The sequence below is a fragment of the Notamacropus eugenii genome, chromosome 4, assembly GCF_028372415.1.
Source record: "Notamacropus eugenii isolate mMacEug1 chromosome 4, mMacEug1.pri_v2, whole genome shotgun sequence".
In the NCBI taxonomy this organism is placed as follows: Eukaryota; Metazoa; Chordata; class Mammalia; order Diprotodontia; family Macropodidae; genus Notamacropus; species Notamacropus eugenii.
Genome location: NC_092875.1, coordinates 3,523,661 through 3,545,418, shown reverse-complemented (window position 1 = coordinate 3,545,418; position 21,758 = coordinate 3,523,661). Strand labels below are relative to the sequence as shown.

Below are 21,758 nucleotides of genomic sequence, written 5' to 3'. Positions count from 1 at the left end.
GCAGAACTTGCATACAATAGGGGCAGCAGCCATATTTACATTTTCAAATTTTCTTTCAGATTGGGAGACAAATCATGAAACCACAGAGTCAGTTCAGGAGCTGGATATTTCAGAGGAAGAACCATCTCAGGAAAAACTCACAAAAGATGGTTCTTGTTTCTTAAAGTTACAAGAAACTTGGGATTGTGTTGGCAGTTTGAAGAGGAAGCAGAGCAATGAGGTGAAACATTCTCAGCAAGTGAAAATTTCCCCAAAGAAGCATTCTAATAAATTGAGGTGGCATGAATATAACTATTGCAGAAATTTCAACCTAGGACCAGTAGGTTTTCCACAGCCAAAAGTGGGAAAGGGTCCCAGTAATTGTTACACACAAGGAAAGAGCTTCAGAGTAAGTTCAGACTTAAGAATACGTAATACAGTATGTCCAAATAAGATATTTTGTAAGTTTAACGAAGGTGAAGAGAAACTTTGTGAATATAATGACTATTGGAAGACCTTTAGGAACAGATCAGAACTTACTCAATATCAGGCAGTGCATATTGGAGAGAAATCTTACACATGTAGTGAATGTGAGAAGGCCTTCAGATACAGATCAGAGCTTTCTCAACATCAGACAATTCATACTGGTGAAAAACCTTATGAATGCAATGTGTGTGGGAAGGCTTTCCGCCTGAAAGCACAGCTGAAGCAACATCAGAAAATTCATACTGGTGAAAGACCTTTTAAATGTGATGAGTGTGGAAAAGCCTTCATTCAGAGCCAAAATCTTAAACAACATTATAGAATTCACACTGGAGAGAAACCTTTTGAATGTAATGAATGTGGAAAGGCCTTCACCCAGAGGATAGGACTTATTCAACATCAGAGAATACATAGTGGTGAGAAACCTTATGAATGTAATCAGTGTGGGAAGGCTTTCCGCCTGAGAGGGAAACTCAGTCAACATCAAACAATTCATACTGGTGAAAAACCTTTTAAATGTGAGGAATGTGGGAAGGCTTTCATTCAAAGCCAAAATCTTAAACAACATTATAGAACTCATACTGGAGAGAAACCTTATGAATGTAATCAATGTGAGAAAACTTTCAGTCGCAGAATAGGGCTTTATCAACATCAGAAAATTCATGGTAGTGAGGCATGTTATAAATGTCATGAATGTGGCAAGACTTTCAGGTACTTGACAGAACTTACTTATCATCAAAAAAGTCATGCTGAAAAGAAACCTTATCAATATAATGAATGTGGACAGGCCTTCAGTGAGAGAAAACAATTTATTTCACATTATCCAATTCATAATGGAGAGAAGCCTTATGAATGTAATGAATGTGGAAAGGCCTTTGGCCAGAAGAAGGAACTTAATCGACATTATACAATTCATACTGGAGAGAAACCATATGAATGTAATGAATGTGGAAAGGCCTTCCGCCAAAGAATGGGACTTACTCGACATCAGACAATTCATACAGGTGAGAAGCCTTATGAATGTAATGAATGTGGGAAGGCATTCAGTCAGAAGATAGGACTGAGTCGACATCAGACAGTTCATACTGGTGAGAAACCTTATAAATGTGGTGAATGTGGTAAAGCCTTCCGCCTGAGTGCATTGCTTACTGCTCATAAGAATATTCATACTGGTGAGAAACCTTATGAATGTAACGAATGTGGGAAAGCTTTCCGACTGAGAGCATTACTTACTACACATAAGAATATTCATACTGGTGAGAAACCTTATGAATGTAACGAATGTGGGAAATTCTTTCGATTGAGAGCACTGCTTACTGCACACAAGAATATTCATACTGGAGAGAAACCATTTGAATGTAATGAATGTGGGAAGGCCTTCCGTCAGAAGACAGGACTAACACAACATCAGACAATTCACACTGGAGAGAAACCCTATGAATGTAATAGATGTGGGAAAGCCTTCCGCCAGAGGATAGGACTTACTCAACATCAGACAATTCATACCGGCGAAAAACCTTATGGATGTAATGAATGTGGGAAGGCCTTTCGCTTGAGAGCAGAGCTGACTCAGCATCAGACAATTCATACTGGTGAGAAACCTTATGAATGTAATGAGTGTGGAAAGACATTTCGCCAGAAGGCAGGACTTACTCAACATCAGAGAATCCATACTGGAGAGAAACCATATAAATGTAGTGAATGTGGGAAGGCCTTCAGTAGGCGGGTAGCACTTACACAACATCAGACAGTTCATACTGGTGAAAAACCTTATGAATGTAATGAATGTGGGAAAGCTTTTAGCCAGAGGATAGCCCTGTCTAAACATCAGACAATTCATACTGGTGAGAAACCTTATGAATGCAGTGATTGTGCGAAGTCCTTCCGCTTGAGAGCACAGCTTACTCAACATCAGAGAATTCATGCTGGTGAGAAACTTTATGGATATAATGATTGAGGAAAGGTGTATTTCCAAAGTAAATTTGGAAATTTTATTTACTTACTCAACAACTATTTATGCTGTATCATAGCATAGGGGTGTCAGTTGAATCAGTCAGTCCCCCTACTCTACCTTACCTTGCTTAAAACATTTAACAATATAAAATTCTCCAGCCCTGATACTTTCATTAGTTGAAAACTTCTCTATTGAACCAATGTGGCATTAAACTAGTGGCCAAAAGTCCTTAATCATCTTGGAAGGAATGAAATTCATTGGGTGAAATGACATGATATTTATTAAATGGGAAGTTTTTTGGGATTGGCTAAGAAAATTCAGTCATGACCTGTGGGTCTTGGATAAAAGAGCAAACCAATCCTGAGTCTGAATTTTTAGTTTTAGAGCATCTTATTGAGGGAAGCTGCTTTGGCTAAGACCCTTAGAATGACTTCAGAGTAGGAGAGGACAACCTCTATTACCTTTTCTCCTCCCCATTAACTAGAAAAAGGTGTCATGAACTTCCAAAAGGTGAGAAGATTTGTGATTTTTCACCAGTGCCCTAATGATCCCTGGAACAGTAGTGACTGATAGCAGCATGTGCATCAGGAGACAAGACTAAACTAGACATACTGAAGAAAAACATTTTCAGTTCTCTCCAAGGAGCCTAAGGGGGACTTCATCAGGATACCTTAAAGGGTAGAAAAGGATTTTTAGCAAACAGGAGCTATAAGTTACTGCTTTTGCCACGTGTGCTTTTTAAGCTTAAGCCCACCTTCCCCTGAACTCTGCTTTTGTGGGAAGGTGTGTCCTCAGTTTGGGGGAGTATTTTATACCAACTGTTCTTATAATACTACTTTCATAAATAACCCTTTCTAAAAGCTAATTAAATATGGCTAGCTAATTTATATCATCTGTTAATCAGTAGTCAGGGAAGTAAATCAGTGGGGGCTCACGAGCAATAGTGCTAGGGTCTCCCAAACCCTCAACATTGTCCTCAGTTAAAAAGTAGCCAGTAGCCCTTTTGGGACTCTGTCAGTATAAAATGGCAGATACTACACCACAATTATTAAAAGAAAAAGCAGTATACAGTGAATGTGGGAAGCTCTTCAGGGCATGGAGCTCCCTGAAAAATCAGATAATGCTATCCGAGAGAAGCGTTATGTATATAACAAATAGAAGGACTTCTTTCAGAATTATGGTCCTTTATTGAAAATTAGAGACTTGACATTTTAAGTGAAGAAAATTTATGTCTGCTTTCACTCAGTGGCCAAACCAAACATTTTCCCCTTCCTATTCCCATTTCCCTCCCACCATTCATTTGTAATGAAATATTACGTGAACACTTAATTTGAGAAAATTGAAGCAATAAGGCAGCTGTTCACACTCTAAATGCTACTTGTAAAATATTCTGAGAATTCTCATCTTTCCAGTCACCAGAGTTGTTAGTCTAACTCCTTTAAAAAGATCATTTCTCTTTTTGTGCCTTTATCCAGTCCCCTCCTTCCTACTCCAGTGGTCATCCGTTATCTTTAATCAGTTGATTTTTTTGAGCTGGCTCTGTCACTTCCCTCAGTCCATTAAATACCACCTTTCCACTTAGCCAGGGTAACAGCCTTGGAATCTTATTCAGTGTCTCTTCCTCACTCCAAATCTCAGTTGCTGTGTCTTGTGGATCTTACCTCTGCATCACCTGTCACGTCCACACCCTCTCCACGTTCACACTACTGGCCTAGTACGTGACCTCATTCCTTTTCCTGGTCTGTTACAGCAGCCTCTCAGTTCGTTTTCTGTCTTCCCCTCCCCACAGCTGTTAAAGTTAACTTTGTAAAGAACAGAACCAGTCATGTCACTCTCTTACTTCAAAACCTTCAATGTTTGCTGTTACCTCAAAGACAAAGGATGGACTCCACACTTGTCATCTAAAACCTAATCTCTTCATGCACTTCAGAGTCAAGTTGATCTACTTGTAGTGTGCTGAATTTGACCTTATTTCCTCTGCCTGTGTCTCACCCCCATGCCTTGAATTTACTCTTCTTTCCTTTTTTCTAGCTGTTTCATAGGTTGCCCCTTAACCTTTTTGGTGAAATTGATCAGTTTAAAAGTCTTGAAGCTTATGGAATCCTTCTTAGAATATGTTTTTTAAATGCATAAAATAAAACATATAAGATCACCAAGGAAACTAATTATATTGAAATAAGATGTATTTGCCCCATCAAAATTTATGGACCCCTTGAAATCTACATATGGTAGCCCCTACATTAAGAATCACTGATCCAAAGGAAGCTTTTCCTGAATTATATATCTTCTAGAATCTTCATTTATTTATGTATATAAATGTTGTATAGAATATACGTTCCTTAAGGGCTTTGAATTCTGTCTTTACATTACCAGTACCTAGCCTAGTTTCTGGCTCAAAAGAAATACTTGGTAAATATCTACTGAATTGCACAGATTGATTGAAGTATTGAAATATGACTTCTCACCTTTCCCTTTGTGGACTCCCCATTTACCCTTCTCACACGTCCCCCCACATACACACACATCCCTCCTCATTTTCACATATATCCAAGGTTCTCAATGTACTGACCTAGTCAATATACTTGTGTGACTTCCTCCAGTATTCAGCAGGACATGACTAAGAGTGAAGTCACACAGTAAATTTCACTTCCATTTGGCAAATAACCAATAGTGATTAAACAAGAGGGCAAAAGGTTTACAGAGAACTCTAGAATTGAATTCCAGTGTCAAGACTGTGAAGATGGGAAAATTAGATGATCAGTGAAAGAGTGGAATGATGGAAGGTCATGATGAGGATAAAGAACAGGATTAGGTGGAGTGAGGCAAACAAAATGAATTAGAGTTCTTAACAAAAGAATGGACATTTGACCTCAGCTGTCATTGGAAATTGATGAAATGAAACCTGTGACTGGAATGTGGCTTTGCACTGGATCCTTTACTTGAAAGAAACAGATAAAATGGTTGGCTTTCTGACTCTATGTTAAGAAGATGTATATACAAGGAAGTTCAGGAACCAGAAGAAAGAAGCAGAGTGGAGAGCATTTGGGTGAAGAACATTGACAAACCAAGGCCAGTGCATCATTGAAGTCAACATCTGGACAGAAAGAAGAAACTGATGGGGAACTGAAGTTATCCAGACATGTACTGGAACTCTCTGTCAAAGCAGAGTAAATTATATAATTTTACAATTTACCTTAATAATAATTTCATCTTATAATAGGTGGAGAAGGAAATGGCAAACCACTCCAGTATCTTTGCTGAGAAAAACCCAAATGGGGTCACGAAGAGTTGGACAAGACTGAAAAACGACTCAAGAGCAATAGGTGGGGAAACTGGTGAGGGGAAGTACTGATCAGAATCTAATTCTAACAGAAAGGCACTGGTTGCCTGAATGGATGTGATGAGAACTTTGTGGCTACTTGGAGTTTGTGCTGTCAAAGTCAAAAAGGGGGAGGGCACTGACGTAAGGATATCTGTGGTCCTCATATTGACTTAGAATACTACATGGTAATATTATCTATGTTCTATTATGTTTTTATTTTATTAATATTTCCCAATTTCATTTTAATCTGCTTCTGGTGACACTCTACTTGACACCTCTCTTAGAATAAGAGGAAAGTCAGTTCACAGTTAAAGGCTTGTCATGTACTAGTCAATGTAGGAAGGATTGGGAATAAAAAGAAAGGCCAAAAGCTTTCCCTGCTAGCAAGGATCTCAGAGTCTAATGGGGGAGAAAACATGCAAGCAACAAGATACACTCAGTCTGAGTTGGAGAATATCAATAGAAGGAAGTCAGTATTAATGGGTATTAAGAAAGGCTTCTATGTCAAATGTGAAGATGTCACATGTCTGAGAGGAAAGCTAACATATCAGATGACAGTCAGGAGTCAAAAGATTATGAAGCACCAAGTAAAATAAGACAAAATTTAATGGTGATGAATATAAGGTTCTACACTTGGGTTTTTGTAAAATGACGTTGACAAGTACAAGATGGGAAGGCATAAATAAGGAAGAGTTTCTTTAAAGAAGCACCTTGGTTTTTTAAATTTTATTTTCAGTACCAAATTCTCTCTTTTTTCCCTCCACCACCTACTGAGAAGGTAAGAACAGATTTCTGTGTTTGTTCTTTGTTCTCTAAGAGGACATGGCATCAATATGATGACATGACTTGCAACTGACTTTGATTTGAGTGAAGGAGGGCTGTGCAAGGTCACCAGCCTCACTTTCTCCTCCAGAGCCATCTGGCACCAGTGGCCAGATATTTATCAGGATGACTGGAGATGGCCCAGGATGCAATGGGAGACCCTGGCCATTTTAGGCTAGGGTCTTATCAGATTCTCACGTTGAGTGAGATATACCCATTCATTCAATAGGCCTCTTGAAGAAGTTACTCAAGGGACGGCCCCTTTAATTAAAAAAAAAATCAAACTGGGAGGGGAAGACCCTTGGGGTTCCTGGGTAAAAGAAACAGTTACTATTTAGGATTTACATTCACTCTGTGCTAGGAGGCCGGGGTCCTGTTGTCCAATCTATGAGCTCCAGAGTGAATTGGGCTTGAGGTTTACCCTTTGAGCCATAAATCTAGCCAGTAAACTGAAAGGAAAAAAGGCAGCTTTTGGCCATTTGAGCTGCTGTGTCACCATTATGGTGGGGATTCTTAGATTCCAGGCTATTTCTTGATTTTGTACTTTAGAGAAGTGTGGTGCTCTGCTCACTTCTGGTGGAGGTGGTACCCTGAACTTCTAACCTCTGAACCCTGCTGCTGCTTTCCCAACTCTGTATGGGGGTCTTCAAGCTTTTAGAAAGTGTTGTGATCCAGGTAGAGGTCTGTTTCCTGCCCTCCTGATCTGAGCGCTACAAGTTTCTGACCCAGGTTTGGGTTTGGTGAGAATTTCAGTAGACTGCTTCTGAACTCAGTCACTGTTAGTCCTCTCAGAGACTCTGCAGGTTCAGAAGGACTGAACTGCTCTCTCCCTTTTGCTCTGGTACTCCTGCCCTGGTTCTTCTGTTGTAGGCTTAGATGCTCTATGGGCTAGAAATGCTCTTGGGATCAGAGCCACATGGCTACTTTTCTGTAATTTGTTCCTTGTTCAGTACACAGCACGGGCCCACTCATATCACCATTCCTCTCTGCCTTGAATCTGTGGGCCCACTCTATCACCACTCTTCTCTGCCTTGGATCTGTGGCCAGGAACTGGGTGGTGGACAACAGAGCTTTCAGTTGGCACTTGTTCAGCACTCAGCATTAGTTCACAGATCCCTTGGCATCTCTTTCCATCTATGGGCACTGGGTAATTCCTGCTTTACTGCCTCGTGCTCCTGGCCAGACCCCATCATCCACAGACATCTGTCTCCCTAAGCTGACCTGATTGGGGTCCATTCAGACACTGGAATGAAGGAGGAAATAGATGAGGTCAAGGGGTTGTGTAATTAGGTGTACACTTATAAGATGGATGTCCCACACCTCTCAACCTCAATTGATGCAACTAACAAGATGTTCTGCTCCCTGATACATTCATCAGGTGAGAGTATGTCTGAGTTTTGAGTTACAAAAGTAAGATACATACAGAACTGAATGAAAACAGATAGGAAGTCTCACAGGAAATGTCTTGTGGTGGATTGAGGACAATGTGTCATGTACTGTGGGGCTTGAATAAAATATCAAGCTGGTGAGGAATTGAGAATTCCAAAAGCTGACCAGACTAGGGACTAGTGGAAAATCAGTTAGAGCTAAGGCATTTCTTGGGACAGAAGGACTCTCAGATTCTTCCTCCCCAAATAGAGAGAAACTATGATTTTTGAAAGTTGGGAAGATTTGGCGTGTTGGAGCAGCAGAGGTTGGTAGTAGTAATAGCATTGGAAGCCAAGGACAAATTAGACATGGAGGAAGAGCAACTTCAGGACTCTACAAGGACACAGATCTTCAGACCCCTTAGAGAGCTGCACACGTCATGGTTCCATCCCATGTTCTGCAATTCTAAGGGAAGTCAGCCAGGGAGAGATGAAAAGGGCACAATTCAAATGAATGTAAATATGAGAAGATGCAAAGGGAACTCAAGGAGGAGTTGTTTGATGTTGAATGGAGTCCATCAAAGCACTCGAAATTTTAAAAGAAGTCTGTAGATTTCCCACCTTGGGGCCTCCACTGTCCTGATTAATAAAGTGGTGAGCGCAAACTCACAGGGCCTACCTACTATTTCTAAGTAGCCCCAACCATGCTTCACCTTTCATTCCAGCTATCTTATCTGCCCACCCCCACTGGTTCCTCTCCCCCCACCCCCCACTTCTTTTTCTGGGAATTGTAATCTATTACCACCTATTTCTAGTGGAAAAGGTGTATCCCTATAGCTCCACCCCTTCCTTGCTCCCATTCCTCAATATGTATTGTCAGTCCCCAAGCTCAGTGCTGGGTATGGCTATCTGAACTAATGATAGTTCAGATAGAAGGTACAAGCAAGGGTAGATAAAAGGATGAAGGCAAAACTGGACAATTTGAATATTCTCAGAAGTGCTAAAACAGAAAGTGTTGAGATTGTTAAGGACACAAACTGTTGTTACTGGGAGAAATTGGATCCGAGAAGTGCTGGGACTGGTGCTTGGAATGGAAAGGATGATGATAATCGATAAGAGAATGCAGGGCTTCTTGGCTTCACTTTTGATCTGGAAAGGCCCAAATATAAATAGGTCATAGGAATTTGGTGTGAAATGGGGGAGAAGGGAAGGGATAAACATGTACATAGATAATGTAAGTGATAAAATGCTACTAGGTGAGAACACCTTGTTACTGAATCAAATCAGAGGTCTGACAAAGCTGAAGCAACCTCTATTCAATAAATCCAAGACTTAAGAATTTTTGAATTTTATCCAAGGATAAACTAAGAAAATGGACAGGAGGGAATTTGGTCATACTCTTGTGGACTCTACAAAATGTGGAGCTAATTCAGGCCTGCGACATTTGAGCAAGCAGAGGAGAGAGCATTTCAGTTAACTCTAAGGAGGAGTCATTTGGGGGTAGGAGCTTATGCTCCCCTCCACCCTTGACTAGAAGGGCCTCCCATCTTCCAGTCACCATCCTTGTAGCATCTGCTTCAGGAGCAGAGGACGGAGTAAACACAGCTTTATAGAAAGCCCTTTAGACATGATCTTACATACTGATTCGAAGCATCATGAGGACGCCTGCAAGAAGAATTTCAGGAGGTGTAAGATAATGCTTTGGTCCACAAACTCAAAAATTGAGTCCACTTTCCCTTGGACTCAGTATATAATTGTGGGAGAGTGTGTCACAGACTTTTGAAAGAATGTTTTGCACACTTGGATGTTGTACATGTTTCCATTTCTAACATCTAATTAAGTCTGGCTGACCAACAGATAATCAGCCAACAGTCATGGTGAGAATATTATCTGTTGGAGATCATGAGCTGTTTCACTGGAAAAGTCACACCCCAATTTTCAGGGTCTGACTCTGAAGCAGTATTGTAGACATGCTGTGGGGCCCTAACTCAGTAGATCAGGTAGGAGTCGGGCTGGTCACATCAAAGCATCCTTACATGCAGACAACTGTTAAAAACATTTTTTTTAGATTTTTTGTGATTTAAGTTACGTCTGGGTAATTAAGGGTAACAGGTAAGTCTGAAGCAATGTTTCCATTCTAGATCATTTGTGAAATTCTCAAGGATATGTGAAGGTTTGTATTTGTTCCAAGAGTATCTGAATAGAGCATGAAGCTTAGAGAAAGGAAGACTCGAGGTCAAATGCAGTCAGACATTTAGTAGCTGTGTGACCCTGGGCAAGTCACTTAACCTCTGCCTCAGTTTCCCCATGTGTAAAATGGGCATAATAATAGCACCTACTTCCCAGGATTGTTGTAAAGATCAAATGAGATAATTGTAAGTGCTTTGCATGGTGTCTGGCACATAGTAAGCATTATATGATGTTAACTATTATTAGTAGTTATGTGTTACCTAATTAGCTGTTAACCTGTAATGATATGATGCATAATCTCTACCATTTTATCCCACGATCTGCATTGATCAGTAAATCCAGGCTCTGTAAGGATAGCTTTTCTATAATTTCTAGAGGCAGCGTCATAATCTTGAATCAGTATCATAAACCCTTTGTGGCCATGAAATAACTAATAATAAGAGATAACATTTGTATGGCATTCTAAGTTTTGCAAAGTTCTGTTTTCTCATGTGATCTTCATGACAGTCGTGGGAGGTAAGTGTTATAATCATTCCCTTTTTGTAGATGAGGCACCTGAGGTGATAGAAGCCAAATGACTTGCCCAGAGCCTCGTAGCTTACCCATTTAATACTTCCTTGTTAATATATTGTTGACCGAATTCATGTGGTTTTCATCAGTTGAGTTTTTTGCAATAAACTTTTTCCAGTCTTCTGTAATGCTAGTGCCTTAGACTTCCAGGTTATCTTGTATATGGCTTGCTTATATAGAGTGCTTTGGATATTGCCTTCCCCATTCGTTTATGAGCTTCTTGAGGGCAGGTTCAGTTTTGCCTTTCTTTGTATCCCCATGGCACTTAACATGGCACCTGGCACCCAATAAGTGCTTATTGATTTGACCTTTGATGGCACTCTAGTGCCCAGAATCAGTCTGCATGACTCAGCAAGTTACATGAAGATACTTTGACAACATTGTTCTTTAGAAATAAAGGAAACTACAAGTATCAGAAACTGTTCTACCCAATATCTGATAACTTAGTTGAAATGGATAAATGCATACAAAAATAGAAAATGACAATTATATTTTTAAGTAATTCAGTGACATGCAAAGAAATTGAATAGGCCACAAATGAACTCTCAAAGGAAAAAAATTACAGAACCAGGATTTACAAATTAATCCTATCAGACATTTAGAGAACATTTAACTCCAATGTTACATAAGCAATTTATGAAATAGGAAAAGAAGGAACCCTTCCAAATTCTTTCTGTAATACAGATGTGGTCTTGATATGTAAGCCAGGGAGACAGAACAGAGTAAGAAAACTACAGACCTATATTACCAATGAAAGTAACAAAAAAAAATTTACAAATAGTATACCATAACATATTAAAAAGATTACATGTTGTTAGGGGCTGCTAGGTTGGATTTGTACTGAGAATACAGAGTTGGTTTGATATAAGGAATACTAAACATAATAGTCCATACTAACAAAAATAAGTCATATGATTATATGAATAGAGGCTAAAAATGTCAAAATCTGACATCAATTTCTTTTTTAAAAACTAGGAAGCATGAAAAATAAATGAACTTGTCCTTAGTATGATGTCCAAGAACAAATGTTATATCTACTGGAGAAAAGTTAAAGGCCCTTCCCATAAGATCACAAATAATGCAAGAATGCCCATTGTCTTTCCATGCCATGTTATGGAAGTGCTAGTTTTATTCCATAAATTAAAATAAATTTGAAGGGAAAAGAAAAAAACATGTCCATTATTACCACTTCTGTTTGACACAGTGATAAAAATGCTAAATATGACAAGAAAAAAGAAATTGAAAGATATGCATACTCAAAGAAGAAGCAGGTATCACTTTCTGCATATGATATGATGGCCTAGTGAATTTTAAGTAATAAAAATTAATTGAAATAATTGTTACTAGCACAGTCGCAGGATATAAAATAAGTCCACATAAATCAGTAGCATTCTCATATTTCCCAACAAAAAGAAATAGAAAATGAAATATTTTTGAATCTACCCAGACACACCCAGAAACTATATGTATGCAACCACAAAATCTTGTTTACAAAAATTAAGATGAGCCTAAACAACTGGAGAAATTATTTTTTCTTTGGCAGGTTTGCCAATATAATGATGACAATGCTACCTAAATTAATTTACCTATTCAGCAATATACCACACAACCAAAGAATTAATTTCATAATGCTAGAAAAATATAATGAAATTCAGCGGAAGGAATAAAAGGCTAGGAATTTCAAGAGAAACCATGAAAAAAATGGGAAAGAAGGGTACTTGGGAGTACCAGATTTCAAACTATAGTACAATATAGTCGTCATTGAATCAGTTTAACACATTAGGTGTACAAACAGAAGCAAACAGTAGCATGGTATCCAATCCCTACACACCAGCTGCCAGGGTAGGGGTTCACAATGTGACAGAAACTGCTGGGGAAACTAGAAAGCAGTCTGGAAGAAATCAGGTAAAGACCAAAACCTCCCACGTACCAGGATAAACTCCACATGGATAAATGACTTAAACATAAAAGGTAATATCATAAACAGTTGGAGGAATAAGGAAGAAAGTAAACTTTCAGATGTATGGATAGGTGAAGGATTCTTATTTCCCACTTAATAGTATTTTATTTTTTCCAATTACATGTGAAGATAGTTTTCAACATTCATTTTTATAAGATTTTGAGTTCCAAATTTTTTCCCTTCCCTGCTCCAAGACAGCAAGCAATCTGATACATGTACAATCATATTGAACATATTTCCATATAAGTCATATTGTGAAAGAAGAATCAGAACAAAAGGGAAACACCGTAAGAAAGAAGAAACAGAATGTACATTCAGAATCCACAGCTCTTTCTCTAGATGTGGATAGCATTTTCCATCATGAGTCCTTTGGAATTGTCGTACATCACTGTATCACTGAGAAGAGCTAAGTTTATCGAAGTTGTTCACTGCACAGTGTTCCTGTTATTGTGTACAGTGTTCTGGTTTTGCTCACTTCACTCAGCATCAGTTCATGTAAATCCAGGTTTGTCCGAAATCTGCCTGCTCATCATTTCTTATAACACAAGAGGATTCCATTACATTCATATACCAACTTCTTTAGCCATTCCCCAATTAATAGACATTCCCTCAATTTCCAATTCTTTGCCACCACAAAAAGCTGCTATAAATATTTTTGTTCATGTAGGTCCTTTCCCCTTATGATCTGTTGGGATACAGATCAAATGGTGGCAAATTCTGAATCAAAGGGTATATATAGTTTTATAGGCCATTGGGCATACTTCCAAATTATTTTCCAGAATGGTTGGATCAATAGGGGAAGAATTCTTGATCAAAAAAGGGATAGAGAGGGTGATAGAAGATAAAATGAACAGTTTTGATTATATAAAATTATGGATAAAACCAGTATAGTTAAAAGTAGAAGTGAAACAAACAACTGGGGGAAAATCTTTTCAATTTTCTCTAATAAAGGTCTCATGCCTAATATTACGAATAACCAATTCACATATACCAAAACAAAATCCATTCTCCAACAGAAAAATAGTAAAAGAATATGAACAGGAAATTTTTAAAGGAAGAAATCAAAGCTATCAACAACCATATGAAAAAATGCCTGAAATCACTAATAACTGAATAGAAGTTTACCCCACAGCCATCAGATAGGCAAAGATGACAAAAGAGCAAAATGACAAATGTTGGAGAGGGTACAGGAAAAATTACACTTAATACACTACAAGTGGTGGTGTGAATTAATCCAGACATTCTGGAGAACAATTTGCAACTGTGCCCAAAAAGTCATTAAATTATGCATACCCTTTGACCCAGTAATGACACTTATAGGCCTAAACGCCAAAAGGATCAAAGAATGAGAAAAAGGACTCATATATAAAAAATATTTATTGAAGCCCTTTTCATAGTAGCAAAAAGCTGGATGGAAATGGAGGGACCATGTATTGAGGAATAATTGACACCCCACGGCATATTAATGTAATGAGATACTATTGTGCTTTAAGAAATGATAAAGTTCATAATTTGAGAGACAAGTGGGAAGACTTGTATGAAATGATGCAGAGTAGAGTGAGCAGAACCGGAGGAGTAATTTATATAAAAACATTATAAAGAAAAACAACTTCAAAAGACTTGAAATAGATGACTAATGAAGTAACCAACCATGATTCCAGAGCCTAAAGATGAAGCATGCTATTGGAACCCAGAAGACTCGATGCAGAAGGAAATGTGCATTTCTGGATATGACCAATGTGGAAATTTACTTTGCTTGATTATGAATATTTTTATGAGTTTTATTTTTTAACTACACAGTGGAGAGGTGAAAGGGGATAAAATAAATGCTTATTAATTGAAAAATTACACTTAAAAACATTCTTGGTTGAATTCACATGGTTATCACCCATACAGTTCCTCTCTTGGGCCTTAGTTTTCAATAACTCCACCTGGAGAGAAAATACTTTGGATTACATTTGATAAATCAAAAAGAAATGTTTTTCAACATTATATTTGTTCCAAAAGTACTTCTGTAAATGTTTCAATTGTTTGCAATGTGTTCTGAGAACTTCTCTGGATTCTCTTCCTCCTTGGAGTTGTAAGCCCGATGTAAAACATTGTACAGGTCTTTATTTGGACGCTCTGTTATTTTGCTGTGCCAAGTGTGTGTTGACTGGTATTTCATAGATTGATTGCTAGAAGTGTTCTTTCCATTATGCTTTAACGTCAGGATGCAAACCAATCTCTTTAACACACAGCCTCCACTTTCCTGAAAGCCTTACGTTCAGTAGATTCTTCTTGGAGATCAAGGTCTCACTCAGCTCTTTGCAGTCTGGCTTTTGAGCTCATCACCCAGCTGAAGCTCCTCTCCAAAGTTGCCAGCGATCTCATAATTGTCCAATGCTCTTTTCTCAATACTCATTTTTCTTGGTCCCTCTACAGCCTTGGACACAGTTGATCACCCTCCTCCTTGATACTTCTTTCTCTAGTCTTTTGTGTCACTACGGACTCCTGGTTTTCCTCCCTGTTTTAATTCTCCTCAGTCTGGATCCTCCGCCAGGTTCTGCCTACTAAAAACAGGTCTTCCCCAAAGCTCTGTCCTGGGCCCTCTTCTATCTTATATTTAACTTGATGATCTCATTAGCTAATAGGGATTGAATTTTATCTCTGCTGATGATTCTCAGATTCACTTTTCTAGCCCTAACCTCTCTCCTCACCTCCAGTCTCACATCTCCACCTACAATCGGGATATCTCAAACCATGTATCTGCTGGATGTCTTAAAAACTTTTCCAAAACTGTAAACTCACTCTCCTCTCAAGCCCTTCCATCATCCTGATTTCCCTATAACTATGAAGGGCACTACCATCCTCCCAGTCTTCCAGGCTCACAATCTAGGGGTAATCCTTAACTTTTCTCTCTCCCACTCCCCATATCCAATCTGTTGCCAAGTCCTGTAGATTCTGTTTGTAACCTATCTCCTCCTTCTTTTTCCATGACACTGCCACCACTCTGGAAGCCCTCAGCCCTTCATACTTGGACTATTGCAATAGCCAGTTGGTGGATCTACCTGCCTCAAGTCTGCCCCTACTCAAATCCATCCTCCACTTAGCTGTCAGAATGATCTTCCTAAGGTGTAGATCTGACACTAGCAACATCCCCACCCCACTCCCAGCCCCATGTGGTAGACTAATAGATCCCTGTGACCCAGAGGTTCAAATATAAAATCCTGTTTGGTGTTCAAAACCCTTTATAACCTAGCTGTTTCTACCCTTCCCAAGCTTCTTCAGTCCTGCTCCTCACTCCCTCATACTTTGCTATCTAGTGACAGTTTTTACTTGCACAAGACAGTCCTTTCACTCCAGATACTTTCTTTGGCTGTCTTCCATGTCCATGAACACTCCTCATCTCTGCTTCCTGGATTCCCTGACTTCCTTTAGGTCCAGCTAGTCTTACTTTGTTCAAGAAGCCTTTACCAGACTTCCTTAATCTTAGTGCCTTCCTTCTGTTGATTATATCCACCTTATCCCATCTATAGCTTGTATGTACATAGTTGTATGCATGTTTTCTCCCCATTAAACTGTGAGCTCCTTGAGAGCAGGGACTTTTGCCTTTCTTTGTATCCCCAGCACTTAGCCCTGTGCCTGATAATTAGAAGGTGCTTAATAAATGCTTGTTGGCTGACTGGTATTCTTCTAATTGCATAGGGTAGAAAGCCTAGGTCAGTGAACTGGAGACCCAGTCCCTCCTCCTTGACTGGCCCCCACTTTTATAGGAGGCAGCCCTGCTTGGTCCTAGCTTTTATCAGGACTGTGACTTTCTCTAATTCAAGATGCTCTCCACTCTGATCCTTTGAACCTGCAGGAGGAATGGGAAAAAACGCCTGAGGTATCACCTGTCCATCTGGACAAGCTCCATAAAGATGGCAGCCATATATATCTGAGGACAGTGGGGGTCTGGCATGGGCCTGGAGCCCCTCAGATAGTATCTTCACATGGAAAATATTGAGGGGAACAGAGTATCTCTTCTAGGAGCATTGTGATGATGTAGAAGGGAAGGGCCTTGGACAGTGGGTCATGATCAGAGATATTCTGTGATGGGTTATAATCAGCTAACCCCCATGATGGAGAGGGGGCTTTTTGATTAGCTTGAGTCATTCAAGTCTTGTCAGGATCAACCTCCTCCTCTCTTGGAAGAGCTCCATTCTCTGGACAGGTATGAAGAGGGCAGAGCCTCCCTCGGAGTCCCATCATTCCAGAGGCTGGGTTTCATAGCCAGTACAGCACAGATGACCTAAAGAACAAGAAGCAACTTCTGAGAGTGACCTTTGGAAACCTAGCTTGGTGGTAACTGAGACATAGCCTCTGGCCATCATGCCACACATGGACATGAACTTCTAGGGATCAGTGCTACAGAGGAATTGAGCTGTTTAGAGTCCAACACCTCCACCTACCTAGAGACTAAGGTGGCATAGGGACGGGGAGTTGTGTCCCCATGGTGCTGGGGAAAATGTTTGTATGTTTGTCTTTGATCTTGGAAGTAAATAACCCTTTGCTAAAACTTAAGTGATGTTAAATGGCTAAATGCTAGTCACTGGCCTCCCAGCAGATGAAGGGAATACATCCAGTGGGGATTTCAGTCAATGGCACAGAGACTCTCATAACCCTTTTTGGGTGCCTGAAAACTCTGAGGGGGAAATGTAGGAGGTCTGGCCCCGAGAGAACAGGGCAGAGTCAGCCCTCGTAAATAAATATTCTGGATTCACTTCTTCTCAGCTTTTAGTCAGTTATAAAAATGGGAATCAATCAAATCACTTTTGTTTTTTCTGGCCTCCAAGTCATAATGTCTCAGCAATTAGAAAGAGAATCTATTTCTCTTTCTCTGGTGAATACACACACACACACACACACACACACACACACACACACATAAACAGTATAAAATCGACTTCTGTCTCATATTTGTTCTATAGTCCATCATTCTGTCCCTTCCCAGACACATTAAACCCCCAAGACAGTATGGCAATGAATGATAACTTAAATGAGTGGGTTTCTTTAAAAACAAATGACAGAACCAAGTTTAAGAAGCTCTTAAAAGAGACAAGGGTTAGGAAAGCCACCCCAAAATTCTGCCAGCAGAGTGAATGGGTCTGGTTCCTGCAATGACAAAGGACAGCATTACTTGTTTTTGTTTTCAACATCAGGGATGCATAAAGCAGCTCTGCAACTGTTCCATGCGGGTTGTGCAAAGCTCAGCTTTGTCTTTGTCTTAAGGCTGTAACATTCCCTGCCTCACACTTATGGTCAGAACAGCGGCAGCATCATGGGACTGACTCAGCCCCTTCTCTCTCAGCCCATGCCTTTTTCTCTTACAGTTTGACATCATTACTTTGCTGGAGGTTTCTCTTCTCTCTCCCTTAGGAAATGAAGGTGAGATATGTCTTCCACCGGGCTGCTAGGTGGTACAGTGGATAGAGTGCTGGCCCTAAAGTCAGGAAGGCTCCACCTCCCTGAGCTCCAGTCTGGCCTCAGACACTTACTGTGTGATCCCGGACAAGTCACTTCACCCTGTTTGTCTCAATTGCCTCATCTGTAAAATGAGCTGGAGAAGGAAATGGTGAACCACTCCAGTATTCCTGCGAAGGAAACCCCAAACAGGGTCGTGAAGAGTTGGGCATGATTGAACAATAACAAAGTCTTCCACTGGTTCAGTAGAAAAACACTGGGGAATTCTCTGCCAACAGACATAGGTCCCCACTAATATCCATTTACAATAAGTACTGCCTTCATCCATTGGTTCAATTTGATTCTGATTCAAAGTCTGTGCGCTGTTCTCATTACTGAGTTCAGATGACCTTCCAATCCCATTGGGAGAAGTTTCCATGTAACAAAGTAGCTGCTGATTGTTCTTTACAGTTGAGTCCTCTAAGATATCACTGAAAAACATCCATGAACGTGCCCTCAAGGAAGTCCCTTCGAATGGAAAGATGTTGCAAGAATGTTCTGGGTCCTTGCTGGTCCTTGTAGGAACACGCCAGCCTAGCAGGACACAGACAGACAGACAGACAGGCGCACTGCACTGCAGGCACCTCCTCTGTACCTGATGGACATAGGCATCTCCCAATTCTATAGATAACGTTGTGTGTGTTTGTGTGTGTGTGTGTGTGCATGAGTGTTTGTGTGTGTGTGCGTGTGTGTGTGTTTCATAGCTACATGACCTGGAGAGTTTGGCAAAGATCAGGTAGGTTACACAGGCAGGAAAAGGTTGTGTTTTTTTGGTTTAGTTAGATTTTAAATAGGAAAAAAGCAAAGATGCTCAAACTGGTGCAAACACCAGTGGCATAATTGTTTACACTAGACGAAAGAAAATTATATTCTTCATCCATTGGTTATTTATTTAACATCTGTTAAACTCCATGGAACAGCCTTATCAGTATTAAGAGAAGGAGTTGAACTATTCAAAGTCCTAAGAGTTTTCTTTTGTAAACGTTAAGTGATTGGAGGAAGAGAGATACAGGAGACATTGGTACAGTGCCACACAGAAAAGAAACAATAGCAAATTAGCTCATGCTGGAGTCAGGTATGTTGTCCCCAAAATGCCCTTTGGACTGTTCTCCCTTTGGCTTTAAAATTTATTTTTTTAATTACTAGGCCATCTAAAGATTCACAGTACTACAAGCCAGTTATTTATATAGACCATAATAAATTTGAAAGGAATAAAAAATACATTGAGAATAGTCTAAATAAAACCTCTTAAGATTGGAGGGTTGTCATCATTTCTAAAATTCAATCACACCTTACACATATTCTAAAGCTATTGATTTAAACAATAGGAAATATCTGGCAAAATTATTCACACTCATCCATATTCTGAGGTGGTCAGACCTTAAGAGTAGGACCTTAGTGAGACCTAAGGTGCTCCCAATCACAGACTGAGATATAATGAACAATGATTCTATAAGAAATTACCAGAGGTTCTGAATTTAAACTTCCAATAGTCTTCCGAATCTAGCATCTAAGTAATTTTTCATAATGGTCAGGGCACTGTAGTAAACAACGGACAATAAACATAACTATAATCAGAAAGACAGAAGAGGACTGGGAGCAGAAATGTATCTCCATGTCTATTTCAATAACAGCTTTCTTGTTCCATTGTCTTGGGTTTAGCTACCTACTGTAAGAAGTCATCTGCTTCTAGAAAACATTTTCTCTTGGAAAATCTGTGTCAAAGGCATCTGGCCCAGACCACTGTCCATAAATTGTCCAGCTTGATTCATTCAAAATTAGAGACATGCATCCCTGAATAAATATCGCAGTCTCTTTAACTAAGTGTCAGTTGTCAACAGAACCTGTAATGGCTACCGTGTTTTTGTTTGCTGGTTTATTTTAAACCCATTTTTCTCATCTATAAAATGGGCTGGAGAAGGAAATGGCAAATCACTCCAGTATCTTTGACAAGAAAACCCTAAATTGGGTCATGAAGAGTCGGATTCAACCGTACAACACAATTCAGTAAAGTCTTACAAAACCTAATCACATTGGCCTTCCAGTAAATAATTATGTGGTAAAAGCCAGTAGAATTCTCATGGAGTCAATCTTATAAACATCAGCACTAGAGGAAGAGTAAAAGGCTTATAAAATCTCTGGAAATGTGGAGAGTTTCAGTTTTCACATACCATCTGCCTTCTGTCTTTGCCTCAGCCCTGCACACTGATATTGATAATGATCTCTATTAATTAGCAGAAATGGCTTTAAAATTTTTGAAGATCTGACTTCATAAAAAATAAGTCCTCTTTTAATGTTATTTGTCAGAGAAAGAAAATCATGGCTAATTCTATACGTGAGAGACTCAGTCCAACTTGAGACCTCATAAACAATCTAAACCATACGCATAGCCCACATAGTCAGGCATTTGTATGGCTAAATATCTGTGGCTATTCAATTGGACCTGAAAGAGATCTAGCACTTTGTTCTACCTTTTCCTATTTGCTCTCCCTATCTTCTCTATCACCTCCAGGACAAAATTTTAAATATATTTCTTAGGACCATCATTTTTACTTAGCCCATTGGTCTTGTTTTCACTGGCACAACAGCAGAATTTATGAGGTTACTAAAAACAATGGCAGTTATCAAGAGTCTTTTAAGTATATCTTATATACCCAGTGGAAACATCTGGAAGCCAATCTCATATATAATCAGTCAAATCTTACTAGTTTTCCTCAAATTGCAGTTTACTAATCCATTAAAACTAAAAATTTTATATCTTTTTAATGTCCCTCTCTTGAGGGTATATTTTATCTATATATATTTTATCAAGATATATAAATATATCTTGAGGATATATTTATATCATTCAGAAAAGATGTGCTACTTTATGGACATAATCTCCTACATGAATATGTAACTAATTAAAGCAGTAAGCAAGAAGATGGCAAGTCTAAGAACTGGCCACCTAGCCTAGGAAGTGGAAACAAGCAATGGTCAGAAATTCAGAACAATAAAAATCAAAGCCATAGTGTATTGTACATTTTTGTCTTGTATATTGTTATCTCGTTATAGTAGCGCAGAGATCCTTGCTGATTGCAGCAATGAGATTCATTTATGAAACCCTTCGTTTTCCTGCTGTGGTCTGAGAAATATGCTATGAAAGGAGGATGAAGGACATGGCGGCAGAAATATGAAGTCAAGCCCCTTCCCTTCGGTCTAAGACTAAAATTAGAGAGTGCCCTATCACAAGCACACCAGGAAAACAACTCTAGCTCTGTTAGAGATCAGGTATAAGGCATAGATACCTTTGGGGAATAGTCAATCATGGAAAAAAAGTTCTACGTTATTCACAAGACATCATAGCCAGATTCAGAATCAACAAGAAGACAAACTTTCCTGTTCAGAAAGGAAACTGCACAATGGGAAAACTGAGTTTAGAGAATCCTGCCATTACAGTCGTAAGGCTGTCTTCTCAATCTCACCAAACATTTTCATCTACCAATAGTGATTTCCAGAAGACAATCTCCGAGCAGCTCTTGGCATTTCCCCCAAATGGTAATCAACAATCAAATAATTACACTTGAATTTAAAAATCAGAACAAATCAAATTACAGTCCCAAAAGATTCCCTCTCACCAGCAAACTT

At 39.3% G+C, this 21,758-nt stretch overlaps 1 protein-coding gene across 1 annotated transcript in view; it reads left to right on the top strand.

Moving 5' to 3' along the window:
* LOC140502786 (uncharacterized) overlaps positions 1-17,187 on the top strand; it is a 38,617-nt gene extending 21,430 nt beyond the window's left edge. Inside the window, exon 6 of the mRNA XM_072606780.1 lies at positions 60-17,187. Coding sequence (XP_072462881.1) covers positions 60-2,419 — 2,360 coding nt within the window. The 3' untranslated portion in view covers positions 2,420-17,187. The remainder of the gene's footprint in view (positions 1-59) is intronic.
* The last annotated feature ends 4,571 nt before the right edge of the window (positions 17,188-21,758 follow it).